At 45.2% G+C, this 21,606-nt stretch overlaps 1 protein-coding gene across 1 annotated transcript in view; it reads left to right on the forward strand.

Annotated features, from left to right (window-relative positions):
• The window catches only part of Cfap54 (cilia and flagella associated protein 54), a 251,885-nt gene that overhangs the window by 158,045 nt on the left and 72,234 nt on the right, over positions 1-21,606 (forward strand). The window contains exons 50-53 of the mRNA XM_075954510.1: positions 3,134-3,210; positions 6,878-7,047; positions 19,677-19,779; positions 20,979-21,126. Coding sequence (XP_075810625.1) covers positions 3,134-3,210; positions 6,878-7,047; positions 19,677-19,779; positions 20,979-21,126 — 498 coding nt within the window. The remainder of the gene's footprint in view (positions 1-3,133; positions 3,211-6,877; positions 7,048-19,676; positions 19,780-20,978; positions 21,127-21,606) is intronic.

A 21,606-nucleotide genomic window follows, 5' to 3' on the forward strand; every position in this document is an offset into this window, starting at 1 on the left:
ATTTTAAAACCAAGGAGTGTGATGACCTTAGCTTTGTATTGTGCATGCACGTGTGGTGTACATGTGAGTGTTTTCATGAGTGTGAGCACGTGTGTGGGCTCCTATCTGTGGAGACCAGGGTTCCCTGGGCGCTGTCTGCCTTATATTTGGAGATAAGGTCTCTCACTGGGACCTGAAATTTGATAATTTGGGTAGGCCAACTGGCCAGCAAGCCTCAGGGATCCTTCTGTTTCCTCCTGCCTATATGGGAATTACAAAGTGTGGGCTTGCACATCTGGCTTTTTCTGAGGTCCTGGGGTCAAACTTAGTTTGACCTTGTGCTCATGTGTTGTTTACTGACTGAACCATCTCCTCAGCTCTAGATTTGTAGGTTTTACTCAAGATTTCTTAGGAGAATTTGCCTTTGTTCTCTGATTTAATCTTTTTATTAAAATTTATTTATTTATTAAAGATTTCTGTCTCTTCCCCGCCACCGCCTCCCATTTCCCCCCTCCCCCAATCAAGCACCCCTCCCTCGTCAGCCCAAAGGGCAATCAGGGTTTTCTATCCTGTGGGAAGTCCAAGGACCACCCACCTCCATCCAGGTCTAGTAAGGTGAGCATCCAAACTGCCTAGGCTCCCACAAAGCCAGTACGTGCAGTAGGATCAAAAACCCATTGCCATTGTTCTTGAGTTCTCAGTAGTCCTCATTGTCCGCTATGTTCAGCGAGTCCGGTTTTATCCCAGGCTTTTTCAGACCCAGGCCTTGGTGAGTTCCCGATAGAACATCCCCATTGTCTCAGTGTGTGGGTGCACCCCTCGCGGTCCTGAGTTCCTTGCTCGTGCTCTCTCTCCTCCTGCTCCTGATTTGGACCTTGAGATTTCTGTCTGGTGCTCCAATGTGGGTCTCTAATTAGTGATCCTAGAGAAGCTAAATAAGGAGAACCCAAAGAAAAACATATAGGCATCCTCCTGAATATTAACCTTCATCAGGCGATGAAAGGAGACAGAGACAGAGACCCACATTGGAGCACCAGACAGAAATCTCATGATTTAATCTTTTTATGAACATTTGGTACCTCGAGATACTCGTTTGATCACAGTTCAGTCTTGGTAAGTTGTGTATTTCTAAGTGTTTGTTTCTTTTAGGTTATCTACTGTGATGACCTGTCTCTGTTCATAGTAATTTCTTTTTGCTTTGGTTTGGATACGAAGTCTCCTCCCCACCAGGCTAACCAGCTAAGACCTTCATTCCAAAAGCAGTGATGCTCACAGGCAGAGCTTTCTGGCAGTGATTGGATCATGGGGCTTTGTCCTAGATGCTGAATTAATCTATAGATGGATGTGCAATGTGATAGTGTTATTGGGAAACAGTGGAGACATTAAGAGGTGAGGCCTCGCTGGAGGAAGCGGGTCTCTGAGAGCGTGACTTAAAGGGTATGTCTAGTCTCTGGACCCTCCCTGACCGCTTCTGGCTTTCTGTGATGTGAACTGTACGCTCTGACATATACTCTGTTCTGCTGTTGGGTTACAGCCACCATGGCTGTGACTTGTGCTGTACCCTCTACTATAACTGAAATTGTTAAGTTGATTTTCCCATTTCCTGTATGCTGTAGCATGCTTTCCCAGAGACTGTAAGACATTTTAAAAACAATTTCCCCATTGAATAAGTTCTGAGAACTCCTTGTAGTCTCATACTCGAATCTGATCTCTCTTAATCTCTTTTTTTTTCTCCTGAGAAAAAAGCCTTAATCCATTCCTTTTAGTCAGCTGACCCCTAAGACCAGAGTCTCCTGTTTTAAGGAAACAGTAAGGAGATTGGAACTGGAAGAAAAGAGAAAATCAGTGCCTGCAGTACAAATAATAAAAACCCAGAGACAGAAATTGGGTTTCAACTTGAAGGTCAGAAAAGCAAAACAGCCAGCCACTGGCTCTTACCTCTATTTCAGTCCGAAACGGCGATCCTGCCTCCAGGAATATCAGAATGTGTCTGAGAGCTGTCTCCTCAAGTCTTTATATTCCTCTGTAGGGCTGGGATTAAAGGCATGTACCACTACCGCCCGGTTTCTAGGGCAAACTAGTGTGGCTACTGGGATTAAAGGTGTGTGTCCCCACTGCCTGGTCTGTAAGGCTGCCCAGGGTGGCTGTTTTACTCTCTGAATTTCAGGCAAGCTTTGTTTATTAACATACAAATGAAATATCACTGCAAGTGCCAAGTTCCCTTTGATTCTACAATCATTCTTTCCATTTGTCTGAAGCTGTCTGTAGTGACTTGAGATTATTCAGTGGAATGACTGACACAAGCAAAGATTTTTATCTGAATCCTCCTTCAGAATAGGGGCAGACTTACTGTAGATGAGGAATTTTGGAAATACATTGTTTGAATAGACCTGCTACTCCAGAAGATCCCACTCTCTGCTGTTATAGCAAGAGCTTCTGCATCTCAACAGAACCAAGGCTACTGTGCTGATTTGAATAGGAATGGCCCCATAGACTCACTGTTTGAATACTTGGCCCATAGGGAGCTACGTTATCGGGAGGTGTGACTTTGTTGGCATAGGTGTGATCTTGTTGGAGGAAGTGTGTCACTGTGAAGGTGGGCTTTCAGGTTTTATATGCTTAAATCATACCCAGAACAGCAGTTTCCTTCTGCTGCCTGTGTTTCCAGATGTAGAACTCTCAGCTCCTTCTCCAGCACGACATCTGCCTGCATGCTGCCATGCTTCTCGCTGATGATAATGGACTCTGAAACTGTAAACCACCCCAATGGTCATGGTGTCTCTTCACAGCAACAAAACCCTAATTAAGAGAGCTTCCAAGGGAGTTTTTTTTTCCGTATATTTGAAGTGTTAGAAATTTTTGAAAGATCAGGAGGAACTACACTTCTATGTCAGAAATTGGTAGCCCGAGTAACACTATTCAGTATGCAAAAGACCTTTTCTGAGCTGTCTGATTTGTGGCAAAAATAAAGACCAGCATTCTAAGGTTTATTTAGGGAATGTTGATATACTTATGCGTTTCTAATGTTCACTGTTGATTTTGTCTAATTATATTTATTGATACATTCCATGAATTATAGATTTTTAACAAATATAAGTACTAATTAAACTAACCACTGATCCTTGATATTTCTAAAAAACTTACATGTCTTTAGATTTTTACACAAAAGATGAAAATTCACATTGTCAACTGTCAAGATTTAGAGATGACTGCACTATTGGCATGATAAAGGTAAGCCTTAATGTTTCGTTTCTTCCACAAACCATGGTCAATCATTTATCAAAATGCTCACTACACAACAGGAATTTTGCATGGTGGTTTAATTATCATACTTCTGTGATGTAGATATTAATCATTTTTACTTCAATGTATTTCATAAAAAACAAAACAAGTCGGGCGGTAGTGCACATGCCACTAATCCCAGCACTTGGGAGGCAGAGGCAGGTGAATCTCTGTGAATTCAGGCTAGCCTGGTCTACAGAGTGGGTTCCAGGACAGCCAGCGCTGCACAGAGACCCTGTCTTGAAAAATAAACAGAAAACAACAACCCTACGGTTTAGACAACATATGAAATTTACTAATTCCATTCAAATAATGGAATTATTATAATTAAAAAATTATAAAATGAATATGTACCCAGTATGTACGTAGCCAACCATGGTGAAAGAGATTCTGCACCGACTCTTGGGTTCCTCCCTCCCTCAGACTACCAAGTGGCCCTTCTACACATCTCTGGTCTGTTAGTACAGGTCGAGTGACCCTGAACCAGAATCGTCGGATTCTGGGGGATTTTGTGATATTTGCATAGACTTCTCTGCTTGAGCATCTCTAATCCAAACATCTAAGTGCCGTGTCAATGCTTAGAGTGTTTTAGCTTCATATTTTCTGCATTAGTAATCCCCAAATTATGCCATAGTTCCCCTATCATGTTTCTGTTGTCGATGGGTTTTGCTGTATAAAATGTTCCTCAAGCAGAAGATGAAGATGATGTCTAGTGTTTGTGACAAGCACTGTGTTTGCTTACAAAGCAAATAGAGATGCCACATAATTTCATTCAGTTCACAAAAGAACTATATAGCTCCTTTGTCTGTGAGCCCAGGGTTAATGAAGCAATGTGGAATGATATGGCCTTAAGTGTAAACACACTTTTAAACAAGATGCAGTACTGATCACCTGGTCAACATGGGACAAGGGCCCCCCAGGCACATCTGTCTCTATTGTCCCCGCAAGGCACTGGTGGATGTCAGGGCAGCTTCACAGAACTGCCAGCGGAGCGGAGAGTTCCGGCAGCTCTGCTGTCGAGATTTCACCTGCTGCCACATGTTCCTTCCTGGGCCTCTTCTCTGCTGATTGGGTGCAGGTGTCCTGCTGTGTCTCCCAACTGCTGTTACTTCTCTGAGCCTGAAACTATTTGTCAAGAGTGAGACTTTGTCTCTTACTGTGTGACTGTGGTGTTCTCTGACTGTGTGATTGTGGTGTTCTCTGACTGTGTGTGACTGTGGTGTTCTCTGGCTGTGTGATTGTGGTGTTCTCTGGCTGTGTGACTGTGTGGTGTTCTCTGGCTATGTGACTGTGAGGTGTTCTCTGACTGTGTGTGACTGTGAGGTGTCCTCTGTGTGTGACTATGGTGTTCTCTGGCTGTGTGACTGTGTGGTGTTCTCTGGCTATGTGACTGTGAGGTGTTCTCTGTGTGTGACTGTGGTGTTCTCTGGCTGTGTGATTGTGGTGTTCTCTGACTGTGTGATTGTGGTGTTCTCTGGCTGTGTGACTGTGTGATGTTCTCTGGCTATGTGACTGTGAGGTGTTCTCTGACTGTGTGTGACTGTGAGGTGTTCTCTGACTGTGTGTGACTGTGAGGTGTTCTCTGTGTGTGACTGTGGTGTTCTCTGGCTGTGTGACTGTGTGGTGTTCTCTGGCTATGTGACTGTGAGGTGTTCTCTGGCTATGTGACTGTGGTGTTCTCTGACTGTGTGATTGTGGTATTCTCTGGCTCTGTGACTGTGTGGTGTTCTCTGACTGTGTGTGACTGTGAGGTGTTCTCTGTGTGTGACTGTGGTGTTCTCTGACTGTGTGTGACTGTGGTATTCTCTGACTGTGTGTGACTGTGGTGTTCTCTGACTGTGTGTGACTGTGGTGTTCTCTGACTGTGTGTGACTGTGGTGTTCTCTGACTGTGTGTGACTGTGGTGTTCTCTGACTGTGTGTGACTGTGGTGTTCTCTGACTGTGTGTGACTGTGGTGTTCTCTCTGTGTGACTGTGAGGTATTCTCTGTGTGTGACTGTGGTGTTCTCTGGCTGTGTGTGACTGTGGTGTTCTCTGTGTGTGACTGTGAGGTGTACTCTGTGTGTGACTGTGGTGTTCTCTGGCTGTGTGACTGTGGTGTTCTCTGTGTGTGACTGTGAGGTATTCTCTGTGTGTGACTGTGGTGTTCTCTGGCTGTGTGTGACTGTGAGGTGTTCTCTGTGTGTGACTGTGGTGTTCTCTGGCTGTGTGTGACTGTGGTGTTCTCTGTGTGTGACTGTGAGGTGTTCTCTGTGTGTGACTGTGGTGTTCTCTGACTGTGTGACTGTGGTGTTCTCTGGCTGTGTGACTGTGGTGTTCTCTGTGTGTGACTGTGGTGTTCTCTGACTGTGTGACTGTGGTGTTCTCTGACTGTGTGTGACTGTGGTGTTCTCTGGCTGTGTGTGACTGTGGTGTTCTCTGTGTGTGACTGTGAGGTGTTCTCTGACTGTGTGTGACTGTGGTGTTCTCTGACTGTGTGTGACTGTGGTGTTCTCTGACTGTGTGTGACTGTGGTGTTCTCTCTGTGTGACTGTGAGGTATTCTCTGTGTGTGAATGTGGTGTTCTCTGGCTGTGTGTGACTGTGGTGTTCTCTGGCTGTGTGTGACTGTGGTGTTCTCTGGCTGTGTGTGACTGTGGTGTTCTCTGACTGTGTGTGACTGTGGTGTTCTCTGACTGTGTGTGACTGTGAGGTGTTCTCTGTGTGTGACTGTGGTGTTCTCTGTGTGTGACTGTGGTGTTCTCTGGCTGTGTGTGACTGTGGTGTTCTCTGTGTGTGACTGTGGTGTTCTCTGTGTGTGACTGTGGTGTTCTCTGACTGTGTGTGACTGTGGTGTTCTCTGACTGTGTGTGACTGTGGTGTTCTCTGTGTGTGACTGTGGTGTTCTCTGGCTGTGTGACTGTGGTGTTCTCTGACTGTGTGTGACTGTGGTGTTCTCTGACTGTGTGTGACTGTGGTGTTCTCTGGCTCTGTGTGACTGTGGTGTTCTCTGGCTGTGTGTGACTGTGGTGTTCTCTGGCTGTGTGTGACTGTGGTGTTCTCTGGCTGTGTGACTGTGGTGTTCTCTGGCTGTGTGACTGTGGTGTTCTCTGTGTGTGACTGTGAGGTATTCTCTGTGTGTGACTGTGGTGTTCTCTGACTGTGTGACTGTGGTGTTCTCTGACTGTGTGTGACTGTGGTGTTCTCTGGCTGTGTGTGACTGTGGTGTTCTCTGACTGTGTGTGACTGTGGTGTTCTCTGGCTGTGTGTGACTGTGGTGTTCTCTGTGTGTGACTGTGGTGTTCTCTGGCTGTGTGACTGTGGTGTTCTCTGTGTGTGACTGTGAGGTATTCTCTGTGTGTGACTGTGGTGTTCTCTGACTGTGTGTGACTGTGGTGTTCTCTGACTGTGTGTGACTGTGGTGTTCTCTGACTGTGTGTGACTGTGGTGTTCTCTGGCTGTGTGTGACTGTGAGGTGTTCTCTGTGTGTGACTGTGGTGTTCTCTGACTGTGTGTGACTGTGGTGTTCTCTGACTGTGTGTGACTGTGGTGTTCTCTGGCTCTGTGTGACTGTGGTGTTCTCTGACTGTGTAACTGTGCAGTGTTCTCTGACCGTGGCTGTGTTCTCCTTTCTTTAGTCACTGTTACTGATAGAGGCTGAAGACAGGCTGAACTGCTTGGTGTCTGAGATGGAGCATCAGTGCCATAAGCCCCTCTGCCAGTGCTCTGCTGGGGAACTGGAGATCTTGGTGGAGGCCAGACTGCAGCTAGCAGCCATTGCCCTGCAGAGACACCGGGCAGCATACGGGTGAGTCCCCTGGGGGAAGAGGAACACCACCTCAGTCCTTCACCCTTCACCCCCTGCATCCTCTTACCCCCTCATCCTCTAAACCCTCACCTCTCATCCTCTCACCCCTCAGCCCCATCCTCTAACCCCTCCCTCATCCTCTCACCATTCCCTCATCCTCTCACCCCTCCTTCATCCTCTCACCCCTCCCTCATCCTCTTACTCCTCCCTCATCCTCTCACCCCTCCCTCATCCTCTCACCCTTCACCCCCATCCTCTCACCCCTCCCTCATCCTCTCACCCCTCCCTCATCCTCTCACCCCTCAGACCCATCCTCTAACCCCTCCCTCATCCTCTCACCCCTCCCTCATCCTCTCACCCTTCACCCCCATCCTCTCACCCCTCCCTCATCCTCTCACCCCTCCCTCATCCTCTCCCCCCTCCCTCATCCTCTTACCCCTCCCTCATCCTCTTACTCCTCCCTCATCCTCTCACCCCTCCCTCATCCTCTCACCCTTCACCCCCATCCTCTCACCCCTCCCTCATCCTCTCCCCCCTCCCTCATCCTCTTACCCCTCCCTCATCCTCTTACCCCTCCCTCATCCTCTCACCCCTCCCTCATCCTCTCACCCCTCCCTCATCCTCTCACCCTTCACCCCCATCCTCTCACCCCTCCTTCATCTTCTCACCCCTCCCTCATCCTCTCACCCCTCCCTCATCCTCTCCCCTCCCTCATCCTCTCACTCCTCCCTCATCCCCTCACCTCTCATCCTCTCACCCCTGCATCCCCTCACCCACTCATCCCACATACCCCCTTATCTTCATCACTTCTCATTTCTCTCACCCTCTTATTTCCTTAACTTCTTTCTTTTCTTCACCCCCTCAACCCTTCTTCCTCCTCACCCTTCTGCCCCCCTTCCCCCCGACTCTGAAAGCCCCAGTGCCCTGTCACTTGGTGACTGTGGGAAGTTGTTCATTCTCATTTAATAAGCTTTGGAAAGTCCTAGGTCTATAGGGACATACTTAGTTTTAATTATTCACAGGGTTTTAAAATTCATTTTTATATAGAACATATCAATTTTCCATAAAGAAATTCCTTTATTAAGCACACTAGGTAGGATGTTTAATATTATATATAAAATGAACAAATTAACAATGCCTGACTTTTGATTACTTTTAAGAAGATTTTTAAAAAAAAATATAAAGCCTTTGGAGTATTATTTTTTCTTAAGCACCAAATAAAAATATGAAAGGGGGTGCAAGAGATGGCTCAGCAGTTAGGAATACTATTCCATAACACTCAGAAGGAGTGACTCACAACTACCTGTAATCCAGCTCTTCTGGTCTCTTCAGGCTGCTTCAGCCACTGCTGAACATGACACACACACACACACACACACACACACACACACACACACACACACACTAAATTTTAAAAAGACAAAGATTTTTTAGTTTTAAAAAATAGCATCATCTGAACTGTTCAGGGCTAGGCTGTCCGAGGCCCGGTCGAGGGCTGGATCATCTGAGAAGCTGATTATTTAATTGCACAGTTGTGTCCGACTTTCATTCCTCTTGGTCATGGAGTCTTTCTTTAGCTGTCTCACCTCTACACAGGGTCTAGAAACTGATGGTGCAAGGGCTCCTTCACCCACTTGCTCATGTGTTGTCTGAGTTTTCTGTCCTGCCCAGTTCCCACAATTGTTAAGTCCCAAAGAAATTACACAGAGGTCTACATTAATCATAAACTGATTGGCCCATTAGTTCAGGCTTCTTATTAACTCTTATAACATATTAGCCCATTATTCTAGTATATGTTAGCCACAGGGCTCAGTACCTTTTTCAGCAGGGCAGTCACATCTCGCTTCTTCTGTATCTGGGCTGGGACTGCTTCTTCTTTCCAGAATTCTCCTGTTCTCATTGACCTGCCTCTACTTTCTGTCTAGTTGTCCTGCCTATACTTCCTGCCTGGCTACTGGCCAATCAGCATTTATTTAAAATATGATTGACAGAATACAGACCACTGTCCCACACCACTCTCACAGTCATGTGCAAAATAGCACCAGTAGGGCAACTCTTTACAGTCCCAGAAATATTCGTTCAGTGAGTTCCCATAGCCCCGGTGATAAACACACCTGCATCATGAAATCCCCTGACAGGTTCACTAGTGGTTTGTTTACTAATAGATACAGTTGTACCATTCACTGACAATAGTTTTGAGCATGACACTATGCTGGGCACTCGGGATAGGTCAGTATGTCTAATCTGTACAAAATGCATAGCAGTACTGGTGGAAACCCTGTGGTCGGGGAGTGTGTCTTCTAACAGAGGATAAGCAGGCTGCTGATAGGCCTCAGCCTCAGCTATGAGCGAGGCAGCTGCCTACTGTGTCTGAGGCCATAAGCTCCGTGGAGACTGCCAGGACTAAAGATGGCGGAGTTGAGGGGAGAGGAAGACTTGTTCAAAGATTATGTGCTTGTGGCTTGATACTGTTGAATGAGAGACCACTTGTGCTTCATGCCTGAAGCTCTAGATTTAATTCCTGTTATTTAAAGAGATGAATAAAATGATTGAATAATAAATAATAGTTTTGTGTTGTAACAGAGAATACAAGTTACTGCAGGTTAGGTTTTATGCTTACTGCCTTTAGGGCCCACCACTCCCCTTCTACCCAGCACTCATATGAGCCGCTAAGAATGAAAGGTGAAAAAGAAAGCTCTCCTAAGTAAACTGGGAGTGTGGGGGTCATGGGAGAGGTTAGAAAGGGAGAAGGGAGGAAGGGAGGGGACTGGAGAAAAATGTATAGCTTAATAAAAAAATAAAATATAAAGGCAAGATTTGCTTCTACTACTACTACTACTACAAAAGAATGATCAGTAACTTGCAACTTTGGTGCTGGTAGGATGTTTAGACTCATGACCTGTGTGTAGGAATCTTTACCCAAATGCCACCATCCAGCAGACATCATCAAACAAACCAGCTCCTTTCCTTGTTCTCTCAGGACATAGCCAAGCTTTCTAGGAGCCCATCACACTCTCTCTAGAAGGCCCAGTGATGTGCTCAGCAGATTCACACTTTGGCTTATCTATGTTGTATATGGATTTTATTCTAGAGACAGTGTGAGGGGCACTTTTTCCATTTCTAAGCAGTCGTGGAAATCCATCAGCTCTCAGTGGAGTAGTGGTTCTCAGGGCATGCAGGCGACTGGCTGTGTTGAAGACCTTTGGCGGTGGGACTCTGAAGACTGAAGGATTCTGTTAGAACTAGCACGTGATCACCTGACTCACTGTCTTATGCATCAGTGCTGCCATAGCAACCCTAAAACCTCTGACCCCTCGGCATGAATCAAAAAATTGGGAACAGGGGCTGGAAAGATGGCTCAGAGGTTAAGAGCATTGCCTGCTCTTCCAGAGGTCCTGAGTTCAATTCCCAGCAACCACATGGTGGCTCACAACCATCTGTAATGAGATCTGGTGCCCTCTTCTGGCCTGCAGGCATACACACAGACAGAACATTGAATACATAATAAATAAATATTAAAAAAAAAGGAATTGGGAACAAACTATGATGCTATAGTCTTTAATATCACTCATATGCAATTAAAAACAAAAACAAAAGCCAGCTGGTGTCTGGAAAGATGACTCAGAGCGTAAGAGCACTTTTTGTCATGGCTGATGACTTAAATTCAATCCCTGTGTCCCACATAGTAGAAGGAGAGAACACACACACACACACACACACACAGAGAGAGAGAGAGAGAGAGAGAGAGAGAGAGAGAGAGAGAGAGAGACAGACAGACAGAAAGAGAGACAGACAAAAAGAGAGACAGACAAAAAGAGAGACAGAGGGAGTCAAAGACAGACAGAAAGAGAGACAAAGATACAGTCAGAGACAGAGGGACAGAGCAAGAGAGAGAGAGAGAGAGAGAGAGAGAGAGAGAGAGAGAGAGAGAGAAAGAAGCCAGCGGCACTTACTAGTGCCCTTGATGAAGAAGCAGAAGCTGTGGCGTTTGGAATCTTTGCAGTGAAGACGTTCCCAGGCTGGTGGGAGCTCCTGTGGGCTGTTTGTCTGGGTGTCTGTGCAGCATACCAGTGTTGATGGCTGTCTTTCAGGGGAACACATGGGTGATGGAATTGAGAGTTGAACAAGATGCTCTTTTCAGGGAAGACCATCTTTATTTGAAAAAACAACTGACAGACTGTGGCTGTTCAGCTCGGGATATTTGGCAGACATTTTCTTGAAAACGATCATGCTGGTTCTTGGAGCAGATCCGCTAGTATCTGTTCCCTGTGATAAAATATGAACGTCTGAATTTTGGAGACTGTAGCTGTCACATGAACACGAGCGTTTGGTGTATGAGTGACAGTATTCACGGAAATATTGTTTAATTGTATGATGAAGTATTTCAATAATTGATGTATCCACACAGTGCGTTTTCCAGACAAGTGCTCAATATTTCAAAATCTTTGTGAACCCAGCAGACCAATAGGCTCAAATGTAGGAAACCATCAGTGTGCGGTACAAGATTCTGTATGGCTACACACATTTAAGAAACTATCCAAGAAAAATGTAATTATCTAAAGAGGCCAGCTGGGGCAATGGCTCCGAGGACAGGGTGCCTGCTGTGCAAGCTTGAGGACCTGAGCAGAGATCTCTGGGTAAGAAGCCTGGTGGTAAGCACCTGCAGCCTAGAGTTGGGGTGGGAGGGAGCCAGAGACAGGAGGATCCCCAGAGCTTGCTGCTCAGCCAGCCTAGCAATGGACCCATGTTCAGTGAAAGAACTTGTGTTGATAAGGTTCAAAAGTAATAGAGGAGGACACAAGACTTTGACCTTTGGCCTCCGCATGCATGTGTGCACATGTGCACACATACCTGGACACCCACATGTATAGTCCAAACATGTGCTCACATACCACACAGACAAACACACACACATGTGCACACACACCTGGACACCCACATGTATAGTCCAAACATGTGCTCACATACCACACAGACAAACACACACACATGTGCACACACACCTGGACACCCACATGTATAGTCCAAACATGTGCTCACATACCGCACAGACAAACACACACATATGCACACACCCATAAATAAAAGAAAAAATCTCCTTGTGTGAGGCTGAGTTTTCCTTCTTTAATCAAAATAAAATGGGACAATAGACTGATATGCCAGCAGGGACAGAAATGGGTTTTCCTTTATCAGGACAGACAGTAAATAAAGCCATGGCAGCCTCTAAATTCATGTTTTGGAAAATATTTTTATGTGTGTAAATTGTATTATTTCTGTTAATGTGCAATGATTTAATCTTAAAATGAGGTCATTATTAACTCAATTTCAGATACTATAAGTGTTGATGGTACTCTTTAGAGGGCCCTGATAATTTTGCAGATACTAGTAGTTTTTAGGAGTAGATAACAGTGTTGAGATCAAAGCTGAACTATGGTAGTTTACAGTGCTATTACATTTATTGCCATCTTCATGCTGTAGATTGTGGTAGCTTTTGAAAATTTATTAATTTTAGGCTTAGGCTTAAATTGTTTCTACTAATCACAAATTATTTCCCCTGTCAAAGTTTGAAGGATGAAGAAACTTTTAATATTTGATTTCCATTACTGCTCTTTTCCTCAGACTGTATCTCTGAGAACAACTTCAAACCTAGAACACACATATGCATGCATGTACACACACACGCACTTTTTGGTCATTCTTTACCTGTCCTTAGATATTCTCTCCTCTTGTGGTGTAGAGGATGTGAGTGATGAGTGCTTTTTTTTTTAATGAGAAAAGAAGGAGAATGAGAAATTGCCAGATACCCAGGAAAGGGCTGTCATAAAGAGCTTTAATTTGAAGACTAGGCAGATGTACGGTAGACGTATGCCAGCTCCGCGCCAGTGTATCAGAACACTCCTACGTTAAATACATGAATGTGGCCCCTGGGAAGAAAACCTGAAAAACCTTTGGCGCTTTTGCCTCTGTGGAGCAGAGTTTTCATTTGGGAAGGTCACTGTCAAGATGAGTGAGGCTTCTCGTTCATGAACTTAACCCTCACACAAGCTTCTGCTGGAGCACTGCTGAGAGCGTTGGACAATCCCTTTTCCAAATGATGGTCAGCCTGACATCTCCTGATACTTCCAATAAAATTATATGTCAAGGAAATTGAAAGGCGCTTCCCCTGGGGTGACAGGTAGAGCAAGCTGCATGGATTTTTATGAGAAAAAACTGGCCATTTTTGTCATGAATGTTAATAAGAAATATCTGGGATCAAAGCTTTCCACACTGTTTCTCCTGCATCCTCTTTCAGAACACCGTCCTTTTAATGTTGTTTGAGCAAATGTTTGTTCCTATTTTCCTTGGTCTTTAACTGATAGTCTAAATGGGAAAACATCCAAGCCTTTGATTTCATGACCAAGCTGAAATTTCTTGCGATTTGAGACTTTAGAACAGGTCATACTTCTGGGCTTGTCTGCACTGCTCTGGCTGCTGCTGGGAAGGAACTAGCAATTCTCCTTTGTGCAGATGCTGTTGTTTAAATGTCTGTCCCTGGAGATGGTGTCTTAGAAACGTAACCTCTGAGGTGTGTGCTAACAATGTCTCTCTGGGGTGACTTGAGTGATAAATGCCCCCTATAGGCTCATGTGTGTGCACACTTGGTCTTCAGTCGCTCGTGGTCTTTGGGAAGGTTTTGTAGAATATTGCTAGAGGAAGTGTGTCACTCGAGGTGGGCTTTGGTGCCTTCTATGCTTGCCCACTTCCTGTTTGATCTCTGCTTACTCTCTGTGGGTGAAAGTATGGCTAGCCACCTTTCTGTTCCTGCTACCGTGCTTGCCCTGCCCATTGGCCTGCCTTCCCTTCCAGAGGGACTGTAGCCCCTGCAACTGTAAGCCACGATAAAGCCTGTCTTTCCTGAAGCTGCTTTCTGTCGAGGTATTTTTTAAATTAAAGCCACAGGGAAGTCATCAATACAAGCTCCTCTGAGAGATAATTGGCATTCGATGGGGTCACCAGGGTAGAGTCCTAATGCGGGCATTAGTGGCTTTGTATGAAACAAGCCTGAGCAGGTGCAGGCTCTTTCTGTCTGGCCCTGTGACATTCTACAATGTTATAATGCATCAGGAAGCCCTCAGCAGTTGATGACACCCACCAAGGGTGGGGGGGGTCAAAGGAAGAGCAGTTCTCAACCTTCCTAATGCTGTGACCCTTTAATGCAATTCCTCATGTTGTAATGACCCAAACCATAAAATTATTTTGTTGCCACTTTATAACTGTAATTTCGCTGCTGTTGTGAATCATAATGTAAATATCTGATATGTGAACCCCCCCCTCCCAAAGGGGTTGTGACCCACAGGTTGAGAACCACTGGTCTAGTACAATGAACTAAGTACACTTTCATTCTCCGTTGCAGATGATTCATTATAGCAACAGGAAACAAAGCAACTAAACAGCACCAAGTGGGTTATGACATGCTGGCATATCCTATGTTTTAGTACAGTTTCTTTGTTATCAACATTCCAAACCTCATAGCTCATTTCTGTCTAAAGCCCCGGCTTTAGAATCAGAAGAGCCCATGGAGTGGGCACCACTTCCTTCTCCCAGGGTGAGGTGGTGGCTGCGAAAGCACCATCCTGTGCCCTACAAGTGTGTAGCCTCGAGGGCAGGAGATGGAGCGAGGGACTGCGGTTAAACTGAAGCCAAGCTAGGCTCCTTGCTCTTCTTGCTCGCTTCTTTCTATAGCAAACGAAAAGCAATAACGTTAATCACAAAGGATGCCTTAGGAAGTAAGTAGACTACAATGCTGCAGATGTTTTAATGGCCCAGCAAACTCTTAGGAGTTTAATATTCACAGCTTGTAGAGCTGCTTAACGAGTTAGTAAAAATAAATAAAATAAATAAATTTGGCCTCTACTATTTCTCTTGCCAAATCAATAAACTTCTGATGCCAATAGCTAGCTCGTGTTTACTAAGCACATCCCACTGGAGTAGAATGTCAGGGCCTGGGAGGTGGGGCTTTGGTTTGTATTGTTTGCTGCTGTATCCATGGCTCCTAGAATTCTGCCTGGCACGAAATAGATACCCAGCATGTATTTTTGAACAAATGGATCCTAATTTAATCATCAAAATCATTCATTTTGATGTGGTTAGAACTGTTATCATTCTCATTTTATAAAGAGATCGATAATTGCATTTCCTGATATCATACAGCTAAAACATGACACAGGTGGGCTTTGAACTCTTCCCCCCTGTGTACAAATTCCTGAAAATTTGCTATACAAGTTGAATTTAAAAGCTTTCATTAACAACCGAAGAAAACATAATTAAATCGTTGAAGCTCTAAAATCTTATCAAATTAGAATTGAGTTCAAAGAAAAATGTCAACTGATTTAATCTGTAAAATATTTAATTTTTGTGCATGCAAGAAATGCTTGCATGCAGCACTAGGGAGGTAACTGTTGCTCAGTGGCAGAGCGCCTGCGTGAAGAGTCCAAGGCCCTAGGGAGCGGGCTGCTGCTCACTGGCTGAACCCCGGCCTGGAGTGTGCAAGGCCTGGGTGTGATCCCAGCACCAGAAGACAAAACAGCTTCTAGCCACCAGCTGTGCTTGTAGTAAATAGGTCATGACGTTTTTACTTATCGCCACTGGAAAGCATGGATTAAAAGATACCACTGGCAAAAGACAATTCCACATGCCTTTGTTTTTTATTCCCCAAAGAGGAAACTGTAACCAGTCCACAGACACCTGGGAAATTTTCATCCCCTCGTAAAAGTGAAATAACGCCTGTGGTTCAGCTGTCCATTAGAAGATCCCATCAGGTAGTTCTGTTATTGCTCCTTATGTGCCTGAGAGTTTTACCTGTGTGTGTATACCCACAGAGACCAAAAGAGGGCAACAGATCCCCTGGTACTGGAGTTAGCCATTGTGAGAACTGGGTACTGCAAGCAGGGCCTTTGTAGGAGCAGCAAGCACTCCTCATCTGTAATCTCTTCCAATTTCTCACCTAAAGGGTGAGACGAAACTTAATGATGAGATTCAGGGAAATTTATTTTCAAAAGGTACCTGTTGATGAAAATGAATACATGCCCCTCCCAGCAGGGTCAGCAGGGGAAAAAGAAGAAAGAGCTGTGGCTCCTACCCTGAAAGAAGCTATCACAGAAGAGTCCTGGGCGGTTGCCCCAAGGATGTGTCTGAAAAAACAACGTAGCAGATGAGACCAAAATCTTTTAAACCTTGGAATGGGTACAGTTGTTCCGCTGAAGCGGCCCGTGGTGGGCATGACAGTGGGTTTTCACTCAGGCCAGATGCGTGTATAACTGAATGCAATGCTGGAACCGAGTCCAGAAAAGGGCAGTGATTACTAACGAGCTAGAGACAGTCCATAAGATGTAGAAACCAAGCAGGTATGGAGGAGAAAGGGCGACTAAAGCACCGAGATCTTCACCTTCCACCTTTTGTCCCATTCCCCCCTTTGACAAATAGAGAAATGATATTTTTAAAAATGGATTAGTTGAGAAGTATGCTTTTGAAATTGTTAAAAGTGACGGCTGTTAAAAAATCTAAACTAGAATATGTAATTTTCCAATCAGTGTGGAGGATCAAAGAAAAATTTACTGTAGCAAAGACACAAAACAATAGAAAAAGGGAAGAGGAGTAAACAGCTATTAAAGAATAGAAGAAAATTACATATTATGGGGCTGGCTGGACGGATACTTGCTGTGCAAGCCTGGCAATTAGAGTTTCATCTCAGAACTCACAGAAAGGCAGAAGAGCACCGACTCCACAGAGCTGACCTTTGTACTTCACACGCAGGCTACGGCACATGTGTGCCCACATCAGCATCATCATACAAATATATTTTGGCAAAATATAAAATTAGTGAGATTGCGTGGATCTGTCAGTGTTGGTCATTGGCAAGTGACGGAATTCTAACTCGGAGCAACTTGAACAAAAGCGGCGATTTTCTGATTGGCTTAGCAGAGGAGGGAAAGATAGGTAGAGACTAGGCTGGGGCTCAGTGAGACGAGACTGGATGCCTCAAGAATGCCTAGCCCCATCTCTCTCAGCCTGCATACTAAATTTATTTGATCCAATCTGCTGCTTTTTGTGCCCACTGCTGGAGCCAGGCACCTCCCTTGGCTGATAGCCAGGATCATGGATAGCACGGAAGCGCTCACAGAGAAAGGAAGGAACAGAGGAAGGGTCACCATGTCCCATGAGCATGGGGGTGATTGATGGTTTTCTTAGGAGAACTGAATTCTGCCACTCAAAGAAACACGTCCAAGACCAGCATGACTCACGTAGCAAAAACAGACCAGCCGTTTTTATAAATAAGAAGGCCAAAGGTGAAGAAAACACACCAGGTGTGTAATATTAATGTCCTGAGTAGAACACAGGAGAAAAGACTTGGGCTGGATCAAGAGGACATTTGATGTTGATGACAAGTATAGGCACAGTGTCACTGACAGCAATGTTGATAAATAACACTGTGGCGTGACCAATGATATCAAACTGGTTCAGACAAAGAGAGAGGGGAGAGGGTAAATGGAGGGAGAGAAGGAGAGAGAGCAAGCAAGCTAAAAGTTCCAGAACCTGTTGTCTCTGGATTCCCACCCTGACTCTTTTTGTAGCCATGTGACAACTTATTTAATATTTCCACGTGCTAATTTCCTACTCCATAAATTGAGTCAGTAATAGCACTTACCTTGAACTCGTCATATGCGTGTGGGGGTGGGGGGTAGTGTATGACTTAATTCACTAAAATACCATAATATGGCATCTGGCCGGTGGTAAATGGCCAGCCACATGCTCTATAAGTTATGGGAAGAAGGGGGAAATTTTCGGCTTTATGGGTAGTATTAACACAGTTTTCAGTTTATTAATGCGACATGTCTGCCAAACAACAAAAACTTCCTTAAGTTACAATCTGGAAACTGAGCCTCCGTAGCACACATTCTGAGAGCCTGTGGACAAAGCTAACTTTGTTATGAGCATCCGTGAACACGGATGAAGCCAGCCATGGCTAGACCACAATTCTTGGGGTTCAGTCCAAAGAAGAAAGTTCAGAGTTCAGGGAGGTCTCTCGTGTGGGTCTCACCAGTCATCTCGAGGAGTCTCCTGTAACTGTTGGGGGCGAGAGCAAGAACAGGAGATGAACGAGGTACCTATCTTGGTCCTCCATCCCGGTGGTAGAAATGGCCTGGACAGAGGTTAATTGGATGCAGGGGTGAGGAGGTCTTAGACAATGGGCTGTTGTGGGTCAGACTGGCAGAACTTGAGAAATGGAATAGTGTTCATTGAAGATCCGGAGCAGTGGCGCTGCCAAAGACTTGGAGTAGGATAAGTTTGGCTGCAGGGGGCAGAAGTAGGGGGTTTTGTCTCTAATCTATTTGAGATCATGGAAATATTAATTTATACTTCGATCCATTTTTTTTATTGAAAAAGACTATAGTTTTTTTGGTTCTTACTTTATTTTTCCATTCAAAAATTTACACTTCCTCCCCTCCTCCCATTCCCCTCCCCCTTCCCCACTCATCCTCCCCCCCCTTCCTCCTTAAGAGAGTGCAGGGAACCATGCCCTGTGGGAAGTTCAAGGCCCTCCCCGCCTACATCCAGGCCTAGGAAGGTGTGCATCCAATTAGACTAGGGTCCCAAAAAGCCAGTACATGCAGTAGAAACGAATCCCAGTGCCTTTATCAATGGCTTCCCAGTCAGCCCCCATTGTCAGCCACATTCAGAGAGTCCGGTTTGATTACATGCTCGTTTAGTCTTGGGTCTAGCTGGATTTGGTGAGCTCCCTTTAGAACAGGCACACTGCCTCAGTGAGTGGATCAACCCCTTGCAGTCCTGACTCCCTTGCTCATCTTCTCTCTCCTTCTGCTCTTCAACTGGACTTTGGGAGCTCAGTCTGTTGCTCTGATGAGGGTCTCTGTCTCTATCTCCATCTGTAGCTGGATGAAGATTCTATGGTGATATTTGAGATAATCATCAGTGTGATAGTGGGGCAAGGACAGTTCAGGCACTCTCTCCTCTGTTGCCCAAGGACCTAGCTGGGGACATCCCCATGGACACCTGGGATCCCCTCTAGAGCCAAGTCTCTTGCCAACCCTAAAATGGCTCCCTTAATGTAGATATCTTCTTCCCTGCTCCTATATCTGGCCTTCCTCCATCTCCACCCTCTCACTCCCCCAAGCTCTCCCCAGTCTTTTCCTTCTCCCTTCTCTCTCCCCCTCTCGTCTTCTCCCACCCCCACCCCTACCCCCAAGTGGACTCTAGCAATAAACAAAGGACGTTAAGCCTATAGTTCACAAGCCTAGAGAAGCCAAATAACAAGGTGAACCCAAAGAAAAACATAAATAGATCCTCCCGGAAATTGGAAGCAAACAAGATCACTGGGAAAAAGACTAGTTTTTTCTATTGTGCCTCAGAGACTGTACTGGAACGTGGTTTAGAACGCCATGCTGTGTTTAAACAGTGTCACGACTAAAGGAGAGGGCCTACAGTGAGGAGTGCTGTTGGGGCATATGATGGGGACACCTACTTACCTTCTGAGGGTGGCTGGGGCTGTCAGAGTTTCTATAGGAAGTAGACACTTGCACAACACACAAATGTGATCACTAGTAACAGTCCAAACCTTCCCTTGGTTTCAGGGCTGCTATAGTGTATTCCACGCTCAAGCTTCTCCAGGACTCAAAGGTTTTTAAAAAGAGAATGCCGGAGGACTCAGTGGGTCCCACCTCTTCGGGAACTTCTGTACGTATGCACATAATATCCTTGCAGTGCACATCACAGCACACAGTGTCCCATAACTAAGGGCACAGCGGGAAGCTGATGAGCTATCGGGGTGAAGCCAAATGGTAAAGGAGAAGTAACCGCAAGACCGGGGTCTGGGTCAAAGTCCCATTTATGCCCTTTATTGAGAGAGGCCCTTAAATTCTTTTCAAAAGTTTTGTGATCTCCTTTGTGAGCTGTTGAGGGTGGATACAGTCATCACCAAAGGCTCACTTAAATGAGATGTGTGGTTGTGGTGAGTCCTGATGTGGCCCCCACTAGCAGAGTGGGTTCCCAAGACCCACTCTTCCTTCCACCCTTGTGTATTACCTGGGTGTGGCAGCAAGGACACTCATCCTCTCGCCCCCCTGGAGTTCCCCACTTTTAGCCGTCCCCATACACGGCTCTAACGTCTGCTGGGCGGCTGGTCATGAGCTGTGTCACTGGGCTGAGTGAGACTGTGTAATTTAACAACAGAAGATTGCTTAGGAATCTGAATAAAAGTATTCATCACGTAGAAGCTTCTAATGAAATCACTCATACTCAGTGAACTAATAACCCAGAATAGATGCCCAGTGCTGTATTTACCATTTTTCATCCCTGAAATGGAGGTTTTTGATAACATAGAAACTGCTGATAATATAATATAATATAATTAAAAACAAAACCAAAACAATTCCCTTGTTGCAAAACTGTTTTATTAATTAAAATTTTTAGTTTATGTGTATAAGTGTTCATTTGCATATTAAATGCAGCGTGTGTGTGCGTTGCCAACCAAGGGCAGATGAAGTCATTGAATTCCGCTGAAGTTACAGGTGATTGTGAGCTGCCATGTAGCTGCTGGAAACCGAAGCCTGGTCCTCTGCCAGAGCAGCCAGTGCTCTTAACCTCCAAGCCATCTCTGGTTACATGCGAAGTTGTTTTTGCGTAGTGGTATAGAGAGAAAAGACAGGTCAAAATGTGGTATAATATGTTAATAGAGAGTTATGGAATTTAGAGTGATTTTACTTGTTTCTTTTGCATGTATCATGTTTTCTAGAATGTTCAGGAGCAACTTCTTAATTTAAAATGTGATATTGTGGAATGCTTTTGGGTGCTCCTCTCAGTTCTTGCTTAGCTTTAGGCTGGAGTGCTCTCATTATCCAATGGGAAGCTAACCCCGTCGTTTTAATGTTCTTTAGACCACAGAAAGTAAAGATGATAACGAGTTTTTAGACCCCATTTCTCTGAATTCCCGGGAATATTTCAACATCCACCTTTGGCTGAGGTGCCGCTTGATGCTCGTGACTGCGTTTGTTGCACAGATTCATGGTATCAGAGTCATGAAAGGTATTTTCTTAGCCAATGTCTTTAGTATGGTTCATTTGATGTGGGGGACAGACTTGTATGGGGATATGTCTATGAGAATGCTCACAGCCTTCTAGCTTGCTCTTTTTCCAGAATTTAGAATATAGGTTGTTAAACAAAAACAGTGATAATTCACTGTGCTCTGTGCCAGAGCAAACAGCCCATTTGTTACTGATTTAATTTTTCAAAAAATACAAGGAGATTGCAAAATACATTTGCGCAGCTCTTAGCATAGAGCTGATGAGCCACCTAAGTAGGGTTCCAATGCTGACCTGCCCCCTCCTTGCAACACCCTCCCCCCACTTTGCTCAGTCTCTCCCATGACTCTTCCCTTTCCTCTTTGGAAGGCAGAGATAACATACGTCCCTGCCTGACTGATGGTGAGAGACGTCATAGTCTTAGATGACAGCCTGGCGTCTATAAACAGAGGCTCCCACAGTGACTGATAGCGGTCTAGCTGTG

The sequence above is a fragment of the Microtus pennsylvanicus genome, chromosome 20, assembly GCF_037038515.1.
Source record: "Microtus pennsylvanicus isolate mMicPen1 chromosome 20, mMicPen1.hap1, whole genome shotgun sequence".
Taxonomy (NCBI): Eukaryota; Metazoa; Chordata; class Mammalia; order Rodentia; family Cricetidae; genus Microtus; species Microtus pennsylvanicus.